This window comes from Manduca sexta, chromosome 13, assembly GCF_014839805.1.
Source record: "Manduca sexta isolate Smith_Timp_Sample1 chromosome 13, JHU_Msex_v1.0, whole genome shotgun sequence".
In the NCBI taxonomy this organism is placed as follows: domain Eukaryota; kingdom Metazoa; phylum Arthropoda; class Insecta; order Lepidoptera; family Sphingidae; genus Manduca; species Manduca sexta.
In genome coordinates this window covers 11,435,604-11,448,720 of record NC_051127.1, presented here as the reverse complement: position 1 = coordinate 11,448,720, position 13,117 = coordinate 11,435,604, and the positions used below count along the sequence as shown (strand labels likewise).

At 33.3% G+C, this 13,117-nt stretch overlaps 2 protein-coding genes across 3 annotated transcripts in view; one reads left to right on the top strand and one right to left on the bottom strand.

The window, feature by feature from the left end:
- LOC115443410 (RNA helicase aquarius) overlaps positions 1 to 13,117 on the top strand; it is an 81,890-nt gene that overhangs the window by 10,630 nt on the left and 58,143 nt on the right. The gene's annotated exons all lie outside the window — the stretch shown is intronic.
- LOC115443415 (probable G-protein coupled receptor Mth-like 3) lies at positions 192 to 12,381 on the bottom strand. The gene is made up of 9 exons (XM_030168805.2): positions 12,234 to 12,381; positions 5,329 to 5,555; positions 4,787 to 4,972; positions 4,124 to 4,239; positions 3,866 to 3,944; positions 1,746 to 1,909; positions 1,391 to 1,535; positions 1,061 to 1,153; positions 192 to 875 (listed from the first exon to the last, which is right to left on the bottom strand). Exons 1-9 carry the CDS (start codon positions 12,237 to 12,239, stop codon positions 668 to 670), a joined length of 1,224 nt encoding a protein of 407 aa, XP_030024665.1. The 5' UTR covers positions 12,240 to 12,381; the 3' UTR covers positions 192 to 667.

Here is a 13,117-nt window from a genome sequence, read left to right as displayed (position 1 = left end):
AATATTTGTATAGGTAATAAATTCTACGGTTTGGTAAATTGACATCAAAATATTAATATTTATACAAATTTGTTATTCTAAGAAAAACACTTTGAAAACTAAATTATATGGCACTAATATCTAGTGGAAAATAATATATGTCTTTATAATTAACCTATATATTTTTGGACATTTAATTTATAACCTATATTTAATCAATCATATGAGATTCTTACAATATAATTTAATTCTGTATATACTAACTTAATGTTTTATCCATAGTTATTATCCACCTGAGATAATATCACAGTAAAACACTAATAATATCATATATTACACTAGTTTCTTTTCATATTTGTGAACATTTAAAATATTTTAATATCAACAGAAATAAAATAATTACATATAACACTGTGTTACGTAACAATATTTTGAGGCCTTATTTAGTTTGCGCATAAGTATATCAGTAATTAAACGCATCAAAACCCAGTGCAAGTAACGGAGTACGTACTAATTATAAAATAATATTTGCTATAAATTCATTTTAAATCAAATTGTTTTAGATTAATTTGTTACAATACTTAAACTGGAACGAACACTTGGATCGATAGGCACCATAGACTGACGTTTAAATAAGTTATTAGCGCTCAAAAATAGTCCAGCCAGGCATTTAGGTAAACGTCCTCGATCAGTTCAGCCTGACCTCTACAGTGTCTTCGGGCAGTATTTGTTGATCGTCAGTATCATCGTGGGGGCTTAACCTTGACGAGAGGGGTCGAGTTATGAACAAACAACAGTTCTCCTCAGCCAGGCTTGTGATGACGCGTTTCCTCAATACGACGAGCAGTAGGAATATCACGACGCCTTGAAGGCAGTTAAACGTGTCCATTATTTTCCTGGAAAACGTAAGAAAATTTTATCTCAGTATTTTCCTTGTGAGAGTACAGATGAAGGAAAAATCCAGTTAAATACATATTATCATTGCCGTTGGATAGAATTGATAATATGATACAAGAAAATATGAATTACTGGTAGAGATATAAACGAAAACATAGCTAATAATATAAAACAAAGTTGTTACCATATAATATGCGCCTCTCCATGTGCGAAGCTTGCAATTTCAAATACCCATGAGATACCCATAACAAGGAACAGTTTTAGTGACAGAAGGAAGCTGAAAACATATTACCAGCTATTAGTTTGCTTGTCGATACACTAGCACAATTTATAAAACGAAATATTTAATAACTTAATTAGTTATCAATCATCGGTATTGCTCCAAAAACCTAAAGGTGCCGGGTACATTGTATGGGTACAAAGCCCTAGTAATTATATATACATATTTCTATTAAATTATGTGATTATACTATATTCATTTAAATATATACTAAAACAAAGTGTACTACTGTACCTGTGCTTGAGATTGTTCAACTTATTGACTTCGTATTTCCTTTTATGTTGAACCAGCTTGAACGATGACAAAATGAACAATACTACATTGGAAGTAATCAATATTGATATTGGACCATAGAAATATAACCAAGTTTCAGTTCGGCCTGAAATTTAACACGAATTAGTAGTTTTCACAGTTGTCGAAATTAATTTTTTGATAGTAAAAGTTATGAAAATAATTTTCCTGCTGGTGCAGTGGAGAAAATGACAAAAATTTTATTTCATTGCAAAAGTTAAATATCACATTTATCTTGTAATTTATAGTTGTTTATTATATAATAGTACCGGCTAACTCCGGATAAGACTGGTCTTACCGTTAAACCAGCAGCTTCCGACTCCAAAATTAGGCTTGAAATGATCTCCTTCTACGTAGTTAGCAATGAGAGTCACGATGAGTAACAATATCGTGCCGCCCCACGCGTAACAACTATAGTAAGCGTATTGTCGCCTCTCAGTCTTTTTCAAATACGTCGAATCTCTGTAACATTGTAGAAAAATCCACTGATAGGTGTCTTTTTATGTTGAATTTATTCCTAATAAAATATTTATTTATTTAACTCTATACACATAATATTATAAGCGGTCGCAATGCCTTATACATCATAATGTACATACATATATATAAACATAAAATCAATGATGCGAAGATAAGGTGATGTAAGTGTATGAAAAAATATTATGAAGAGTAAAACAAACTATAAACAAAATGCACACATTAAAGGACATTGTTCTGTGCCCATACATAATTCGCCCTGGAACCAACAGCAATGGAAAAATGTTTGTAATATTTAGAATCATTAATAAATTCTGATGACATATTATTTATAAAACGGACAAGCTGGGATATCGCATCAATCCAAAAAAACGATGAGATTTTGAGGTTATAATTGATAGTAAACATTGAAAGCTTTTCAATGTTCAAGGTAGATTTATAGTCCTATCATTTACGCTTTAAATATGGTTTTGATTGATATAAGTACCTATCCAATATATATAAGCCCTAAAGATTCATCACTATGTAGGTATCTGATTATTTTTTACTTAAATCAGGCTATTTTAAGACTTGATTCATATAATTTTTTATAAGTAAAAAGGTACCTAATTATGTAGTTATAGTATTTACATCCTCTAAGAGTACCCTTCAGATTTTATGTATTTTCTATATATACGTACGTCGTATGTATTCCCCGAAGAGACAGACAGAGGCGCACTGTTGAGCATTCACGCTTCATAAGAGGCATGGCATATTTTACACACTTTTGGTAGACTCTTAGGGCATGTAGGATTAAATTAAACAAATAAAAATGGCGAATGTATACAATGGCGAATCTGCTCGTTCTCCAACACCATGGACCCGCCAACAGAGCCACAATTAATGTAAAAGCAATTTCCATTTCGTATCCGTTATCAATGCCAGGTAAATTGTTACATCAGTTCACAAAGTCCAGAAATCACAGCCAGTGTATGTCGATATCGTAATCAATCGCACAGAGTCTTTATAATAGCCGAATCGTCAATGATATAGTGAGAGTTAGAGAATTATAATATATTATATGGAAAGTGAGAGTCTAGTTTATTTGTCTCTGATGAGTGAAGTGTGAGTGACATTAAATTGAATGGAAAAATGAAGTCAGAATTAGGGATACTACTCGACTAGATTCTGGATCGATTATATCGATCATTTTTACAAAAATCGATTTTATTCGGAAAAATATTTAGCGGGCCCCTTATCCCGGAAAATCTTTCACACGGGCGGATCCGATAGTAATTTAATATGGAGAGAGTTTGAGGCCCCCGGATGGAGGGAGAGAGAAGAACGCTACTTTTTATATGTATAATTCATAAATATTATGTACGACAGAAAAATAAATGTTCGCATAATATATTATGGTCTGCTATCGGTACGAAGCGCGGGCGGGTCGCTAATATAGAATCTAAATAAACAAAGTAAATCAATATGAATTAAAAACTAAAAAAAAAACTATTTTCATAGACGACTTGATCTATAATCAATTTAGTCCTAAAACTAACTACTTATTTATTTGAGACGCATCCACTGCTCGATTAAATATTATAATAATTAAAGAACATATCGCCTCACAAATCGAAATTATATTAAAATGTTTCAATAATTAATTATCGGTAATTAGATTTATCGTTTTGTCGAACCGGTACATCTCTATACACAATTAGTTGTAAACATGTCGGCGACTTTGACTTTAAGTCGTTACAATACTTTTATATATTCATTTTGGATGTAGCAGCTTGTCCGTTTTATACACATATTTGCAAATAATATAAAAAAATACATAAATAATTATGGTGCTAGTCACACCTTTGTTGGTTCTGGGGCCGTTTTCGACAATGTCCTTTGTAGGACGATTGAAAAAACATAGATTGCATACTTTAAAAAACGTAATCGCGAAACACTTACAACACTGTGCGGTAAACGTTAATGCAAATAACGTTCATCCAGAAGAACGTCGCTATCATCCATGTGTATACGAGAAATCCTGCAAATATAAAGTTAAATATTTTAATCACATATTATATTTACGAATATTAATGGATACGTGTGTTTTATAAATTTCGAGTTCTAAATCACGAATATAGTTCCATATTTATTGGTTGTTGTGAATTTATTCATATTTCATAAACATATTATTGTCAATACAAGATTTTGATATCATACCAGTTACAGTGCATATTTCGTCTTTGAATCCTGGACTGAGCTGTAACACTCCAAGTGCAAGGAATCCTAAAGCCATACTGATGCACAAACACATGTAACACAAGCCTTGAAGGTCTCTGAAAGAATAACAGAATGCATTAAATTAATGAAGAAGACGAATCCAGAGATGAACCACGAGTACTATGCAAATTGAATTCCATAGTCAGCCTATCGTTATGATTAATACGGCATTAAAGTAATCGAAGTTAACTTCAATACTCTGAATGAATAATAGATTATCACTTATTAATCCGTATTATTATTTTATCTGTATAATCCATATGAATAACAATTTTAATAAGCTGTGTGCCGAGGTTACTGACATGTGGGATTTAGACTCTATAATTATTGTCCCGATATCGTTTTTGCCCATGGGTTGGTTACAAAGAGCCTCAACCTGTTGCTTGAGGCTCTGGAGATGTTTCTTCAGGAGCTCTATTTGCCGTTGGGTCAGAGACGCAATGCAGAATGCCATATTGCTGGAGACTCCTCGCTATGAATCCCTAGCCACCGGTGGTTTGGGTCTTGAACTTTGCGATCGTTGGGTGATTAATGCATTTTTATTTTTAAGATACATATTAAAATGTAAATTTCAAAATAAAGAATTTGATAATAGTTGCGTACCTTAACTTTGGCAAAAAGACATAAACAGCTAGCGTGGCGAGTAGAAACAAAACTGACACCAGCGTGAGAATACCACTAGTTTCGATGTCATTGCTCTTCTTGATTTCCTCGAAACATACTATGGCGATTGGTATCGTACCCATTTCTGGGTGTGAGAAGTTTTTGTACATTCTACCAGCGCAATATCTGAAAAATAAACACGTGAAGAATGTAAGCTATAAAACCAGCAACCAGAATAATAATCTAAAACTATTTACTCTTTTTACAATTATATATAATACGAGTTAATGTTAATGTAAATATTGGTATCTCCACAATGCTACACCACGAGCAGTCCAAGAATGTAAAATGTATATGCTTTTATTCTATAGAAAATATTGTAGGGACATATCTTTTTGCCACTCATAGGCAAATGTTTATTTCAGTTTCCGGTATCGATTACTCTAGTGTCTGCGACCACATACCATCGGATGGACCGATAACTCGCCTGTCGATGTGAGCAGTAAAAAAAATTACATGTTATCTTTGAACAAAACACTTACAAATTAGGATCTTCCACGAACACGAAGTCCGGGGAGTCCTGAGTAGAGACTTTGTCGCCGTTGAATATCGCATCCTTCAGGAGCATTCTGCCGATGGTGCAGTTCATTTTTGCCATGGGTTGGTCGCCGCATTTGCCTCTAGTTGTCATTATTCCACCGCCGGGACAACATTCTCTGGCAGATGTGGCAATCCCACCAGTTATTAATGTTAAAAATATTAACAGCTCCTGTAATACAGAAAATAACGTATTATGTAGCATGTAACATAATAACTAGCTCTTGATTATCTTCCAAATCAATGTACGCAATAAAATAGATTTTAAAAAATATTGTTAGGAAATTTTCTGTCTTTTTTGTGTTAATATACTTGTTTCATCAAATATATTATATGTTATATAAAATAAATATATATCTACCTACATTTTACAATTATATAATATGTTTTTTAAGTCTTCGAAACGTCGCGACGCGTCGGGAGAAAATCATAATACGTACATAAAATCTTGGGCTTCGAGTCGCCCATGCAGAGTAATAAACCAAGTTTTCCGTAGAATAGGAACTTATATTTTAATAGAGTTAACACATTAGACAATCGTATTAGACTAGCACACTTGCTTAGTAACAGCACATTGTTATTTTATTCCAAATACAATAATTCAAAAGATACATACTGTTACGCGGCCAGTTTACATTACATTATTAAAAAGGCTTTGTATTTGTCTATGCAAACCACAACATAAAAAACTGCAATACAATGCGAAAAATAGTTTTTTTTCAATAAGTATTTAACATTCACGTAAACATTAGAAATTACGATTTTTTAGACTAATAAAAAGAGATAGATGAGACTGAAAAAATCGTAATAATATACGGCAAATTTGGAAAAATACCAGGTTCGTAATTGTCATAACAGATTTATACTACGTATTACTTTTTACCCGACGCATGAATTAAATTGATATTAAAAATAAAAAAAAAGCTGACGTATTGTAACATGTACAAAAAGATTATAATTCCAACTAAACATAAGGGTTAAAAAATGCTCAGAAGGACAATTGGGCGTAATCACATACGTGTTTTTCTCAATCTTGTTTACATACTGTTTGATTCCATGTATTCATCCATTGGAAAGTTTATTTTGAAGTAAACAAAATAGCTAGAGGACGTCAAACGTACCTACTTGGCGCCGACCCTATATTGGTTATCATTGCCGAAGACCTTTGCACTTTTTTACATCACCTGTTACATCATGCAGTTAAGTGTTATGGATGCGTCTTTTATTAGATTTAGTCGACGCGTCCTATGCCCTATATTAAGGATCCAACCTGGGGGCGCTCGAGATCGGTTCTAGTATTCCAACGACTCATAAAAAATCATCGATAGTAATTAAAAACATAAAGTCAAGCAGCTCCATTTTATGTACTGGCCACTCATTATCATTCCGAAGTCCTACATCTAATCTAACGATCCCTCTTGTACACCTATTTATGACGTTGAGTGCCTGTTTTAAGTATTTTATTTCAGTTACCTATTGTTTTAAATAACCATTTAATTGTGAGCGTAGATTAGAGTGTGACTTTTATATTTGGTCGGCTTATAAATGTATGAGCATTTCATTAGAAAATGGTGATGACATAGTTCATGTCATGGTTCATTATATGCCCTTAAGGAAAAATATCTTAATACAGTATACCTGCACTACAATTTCAATTACACTGAATTATTTAGAAAATATGATAATTATAAATATACAAAAGGCAGTCATTGGACGTTACATTTAATTAAATCGAATCACCAGAAAATTCATACTCGTAAACTTATAATTTAATTTCATTGTCAATAACGACGTTGTTATTATCAAAAATTCAAGTGAGTTACATTTTTAGATCACACTGACAACACATCAAAGGGTAGTTGTTAGAAGAATCTCACCTTGAAATTTGAATCAATGCAATTACGTCGATATAAAATAGGTCAATCAGCAATAAGCGATCGGTAATGAATAATGATATGTAAGGAGGGTAAATGCGTAATTGGATCTCAGTAAGGCCACTGCCATACCTCCTAGATCACAATGTCAAAGAAATTACGTGTCTATATCATCATTCCTATACTGTAATGTTCCGGTTGGAAGGATTTTATAGCCTTTATTATCAAGTTTATTACTGGGCATTATGAGACTAAACATCTTGTTGATGTCGACATTCAGACGCATGACAACAAAATTGATAATTACTTAGATGTTTAATATGAGAATATTAGACCGCATTGTGCAAAAAAATATATTTCATCACAATTTCATGATCGTTCTATTTGGTGATGCAGCAGAATCAGAACAATGTTTTAATTTTATGGTAGGTGATACCACAATTATAAGCATGTTTGACGTCAAGTTATTGTAATATGAAAAAATCAAATATCACAATCAACAAAATATGACTAATCCCTTTTTACATTAATCGGTATTTCCTACAAAAATAATGTGGTGGCTATTGTTTGTTTATTACGTTGCGAATTGTTAGAATTATTGTTTCTTTGACGTATGTTGACTAATTTGCCGTGTCAAACGTGAATAATTTGAATAATTCCTTGCGTATTGATATTATGTTATGAATGTCACAGTACTCTCTAATTATCGCTCATTTAACAACACAACTATAAAGAGCTGTTACATGCCAGATAACGGGTTATCAATGAATGGTGTGTTTGGGAGGACTTGACAAATGACAATCTGACAGTTATGTTTGTTTAACGTACAATACGATTCGTACAATTCACAAACAGCTATATTTGTTAAATATAGGAAAGTATGCGAGGACAAATGTGGTTTCAATTTAAAAATAGATGTTGCTATCTTATATGGTTATAAAATTTTATTCTCTTCATAATTTATATTTATTAAATGAATGTATAAGTTATTTGTATTCCAGAAATAAATTCTACGTACATATCTGGTTCTTGTCTGGACACTATTAGTAAAATTGCGTTTATTATGAATTCATTTTATAATAAAATGCAACCTATTTTTTAAATATTTGTTACTTACAAAAAAGAGAAAAAGCAGATATCGAGATTACACTATTATTAGGATCTTATCGCAGTTTTTTATATTATTATTTTCTCCTGAACGTTTCAAAGACTGCAGCCTACATGGCCACGGGCGGGCTGGGGTGCTGGTCATCCGAAAAGTCAAAGTTACAATAACTCCCTATATTTTATAAATATATAGCCTTCGAAAGGTCGAGAGAAAATTATAATAAATTCCGTTAAAATCCGAAAACTAGTTTCATTACGGTTTATAAAATTAACGTAAAGATAAGAAATCATTATCATTTGAAAATATAATTCTAATTGCGTGTTGAATTTGGTAATTTAACGAAATACAACTATTTGATGTCTGTTCAGCGCTCTGTTACTGATATTAAATTGATAATATTTGACCTGTTTGCTTCCTATACACGAAATATTATGTACAAAATTGTTATAAAAAATCGCTTACTCGGCGGTAAGGCCCTGGCATGTGGGAAGTTGTTTTGGTTGGTACCAGTGCAATGTATATTTCGCCGCCAAGCAGCAGTGTGTATGCATTGGTGTATTCCGGATTAAAACACATTGTAGTCTGTGATAACTAAGCGTTATAAGACTATTGTATCTTATGTCCAAGTTGATAGATGCAGTGGAGTGCTTTATGTATGACCGATACAGACGACGAGATCACTGGCCATTCGTCGTAAAAAGGAGTTCCTAAAACCCACGCTTCACAAGACCGCAGTTCCGTCCTCGCCGCCGAGTACCTCGCCGCGTTCCCCGTCCTCACGACCCTTCTAATAGTTCCGGCCCGCGTGCCGACGAATACGTTAACGGATAATTTCTTAGTACGCTCATCCCTAATCGCTGATGTATCTATCCTCTCCCAAAGCCGATGTTCGTAACCCGTAAGTGGGTTGTTCTCAGCATGGTCACATAATTTCAAAGGGTTGCGAGCGCCTTAAGCGCTCATCCAAAAGTCCAATAGATTTGTATAAGCCGACCTTTGTCAGGCTAACAAGCGTATAACATAAAAAGTGCTTTATAATGTAATGTTCTGTGTTGTATTGTTATTAGTTTGTAGGCAGGCGTGTTACTCCCCATCAGTCGAACGCGTTGCTCGTCGCGCCAAAGAATTCAATAAAAACACTACAACTGCAATTTTGGAATTGTTTTTAGCATAATATGTAGATACATTTTATACTTGCATCAATATATCATTTCCATATAAAATTAATCTTTACTTTCATAGCTCAGTTGACCATCGTTAAACCCCTTAAATAAAATAAAATAAAAATAAAGTATACTTTTAAGAGAAATGTTTAAAATAAACAAAAAGTCAGTGTTTACATGAAATTTACTCTTTATCTGGACAGGACAGATTTAGCTTTGTATACGAGTTGGCGTAGAATAATTCTGTACAACAGAACAATATCAGCCGCTTGGTATCCAATTAAAAACCCTGGATGCTAGTGAACGCCATATATACCTCATTATCGCTATAACAGGTTACCATCACGTACTCATCTCGCCATTGAGTTTTTTATAAAAAAATATTATCAGCGAGGGAGCGTAGGTGTATATCTATTGTCGCATACGTAAGATTAAACTGGGCCTCTCTAGGGTTAATGTCGAAGCCGCAAAACATATATGATCTATTAAAATCCAAGTGACGTTTCTAATACTATAATTAATGTATTCGAATTACATTTTAGTAAGTACTTAGTCCAGCATTAGTTAAAAATTGGATTGAGTTGTTCTATCCGGCTTTTAAGTGAATAGGGGCAGAAAAGTGTGAGAGAGATAAAGCGTTTGTCCGTCCATAAACATAGGGAGGTGTAAAGGGATAGCCTTTAAATCTACAGACCAGGAAAGTAATTAATTTTATAAGAACACTTCTATTGCCTATGGTAGCAAATAACGAACATTCCTACTATATGATAATTGGGTAAATTGAATGATTATTTTGAATATTTTGCATAGAATTTGAAAATTGTTCGAAATTTGAAATTGTCAATTTAATAGTACGTTAAGCACCTATACCAAGAAGCAAGATAAATTCTAAAGTGCATTCGTTTGAAGAGTAAGTGAAGAGGCAAATAATTAATGTCAATACCTACTCATACTATGTATGTGTCCGTATTATAATACAGCTAAGTGTCTACGATGCTATTTAATTGAATTTATAATTTACATACATACATACATTACATTACATAACATCACGCATTTTATCCCCGAAGGGGTATGCAGAGGCGCAACTAGGGCACCCACTTTTCGTCAAGTATGTTCCGTCCCATGATGTGATAGGGGGCGAGCCTATCGCCATATCGGGCACAAATTCCAGACTCCGGGCTGATACTGAGCAGAAAAACCCAAATATCACTTTGCCTGACCCGGGATTCGAACCCAGGACCTCAGAGCGCTATTGTACCGGACGTGCAATACAACTACGCCACCGAGGCAGTCAATTTATAATTTTATTTATTTAAAATGAAATAGGGTACCTAATCTATTTATTTATACCCTTTTAAAAGCGAATAATATACGATAAAAAATTTGCCATACTGTCTCATTACGACAAAATGCTATCGGGTTTAATCTGTGTTTTATCGTTTTCATTAGTTTTTTTTACTATTTATTTCCCGGTCCTGCAGCACAGAGTTTTAAAAATAAATGCTTATCTGAAAGCATCGGTACGATTGCTTTCATACAATGTCCAGATAAATAAGCAATGATGGATGAAAATTACTTTTTATCGGTTCTTTCCCATTTGTTGAGTACCTATTAAAAGTTAAAAAATTCGGCCCAATGCTAGTTGGACACGCACACAAGTACATACTTAGGGTTTTCAGATTTTTCCTTTACATGGTATGCTATAAGACATAGCTTCTTGTCAAATTTCATGATGAAATCTTATGAAATATGCAACATAAACGATGGTATTATTTGATCACGTTGTCTTACGAGTTTCATTATTTCACAGCTAAAATTATTACATATAAATTTCAATTTAATAGCTCTACGCGTTCCGGAGAAACAGGGTATTGACAAACTTACTGATGGACAAAACTGATCCTATAAGGGTTCCCTTTGCGGTACGGGACCCTAAAAGTGAAATTTTGTGATTGGAACCTCTACGATTTGATCTTTACAAATAAATGGATTATAATAACCCTCATAAAACAAGCAAAAATAAAAAATCTCAAGGATGCCCTCAGCAAGTAGTACTAATTAATAGGTAAAATCCCCTAAAATTGTGTAATCTCTGCTAAAGCCTTCAGAAGTAAGGTGGTGGTAAGGTCGAGTAATGTCGACTGCTGATGCTGGTGACCTGCGGACCTTGTTTGATGTTTATATTTAGTACGCAACACCAGTCAGTCGATGCCCTCCGTGTCACTATGATTTTAAACAATTTAATAACTCAAGCTTATCGTTCAATGCACTTAACAAGTCAAAACATAACTGCAGAACTATTATAATATAATAAACACATGTAATTCGTTTATATTCACATTAAATAGTTTACATAAGCTTATTTTTCATTAGTCAATGTGAAACGTGACCCTGAGTTGGTGAGACGGGGTGGATAGCTATTTCATACTCAAATGCAAAAATCATCACATTTTAACACTAAACTAATAATAATATTCACAATCATTATGGTCAAATAGAGTGACTTATAATGCATGTTTAGTAATATCATAGTATCTAAGTAACCGCTACACTCGAAGTTCAAATGTGTACGTCTTAACATCTACCCTCGACTGGTTGAAAAATAAGCACAGTTATTACGAATAACCAATTAATTATTGCTTAATTAAATTTTCTTATTCGTATGTCATAATATGTTATTGTCGTAAATGTCCAAAACTCACCTTCATTATGTCCAAATATAATATTTAGTTCAGAGCACAGGATTCACAAGCGGCGGACACACGGATCGCGTTCGAGTGTCGAATGAGTTAATACTGTCTATCTTCACACCACTAATTGCTATCGATTCTCTGTTAAAAACTAAAACGTTTTCAAAACGATGTAACTGTCAACATCGGTATTGGACATTTGTCATACATGATATAGAATTATAATATGATTCATTAGTATCGATTAAATTGAATACTATTCTGATTGAATAATTCGCGAAACTTCACTAGTGTGATTTATAACGTTTATTGGATACGGTTTTTAATTACTTTTTTTTTGATATAACATATTAATGTTACGAATAAATAAGATTAGATTGTAAATGTTTGTAAATCTCGTTGAAACTAGCGCATGGGTTAGATATTTTATTGAATATTAATAAATCAAATCGACCTACATAATTGACGTCTCATTTTAATCTTTTTTTCTACTTATAAAATATTCTAGTTCATTTTACTGATAGGAAAATACAAGCATATTAGTTCCAGGGCCTCTGTATCGAACATGCGATTATAACTTACTTTTTTGTATTACGCCAACAAATCTTATGAATTTTAAAACTACCGCGAGGATGTAGATGTACTGAAGCAAGTACGGCTGCCGCGCTGATGTTTTAGGGTCAGTCGCCTGGTAGGATAAAGTGATATTCAATAGTTTTTCCGCTCAGCATCAGCCTGGAGTCTGGAATTTATAACCAAGACCGAAATTGAATCGTCCCATTACATCACTGGACAGAATGAACATAGCATAAAAGTGTGTGCACTAGTTGCATCTTTTCCTCGTCCTTTGGAGAGAAAAGGCGAGTGTGAAATTTACAAAGGAGTAGGGATTGCTA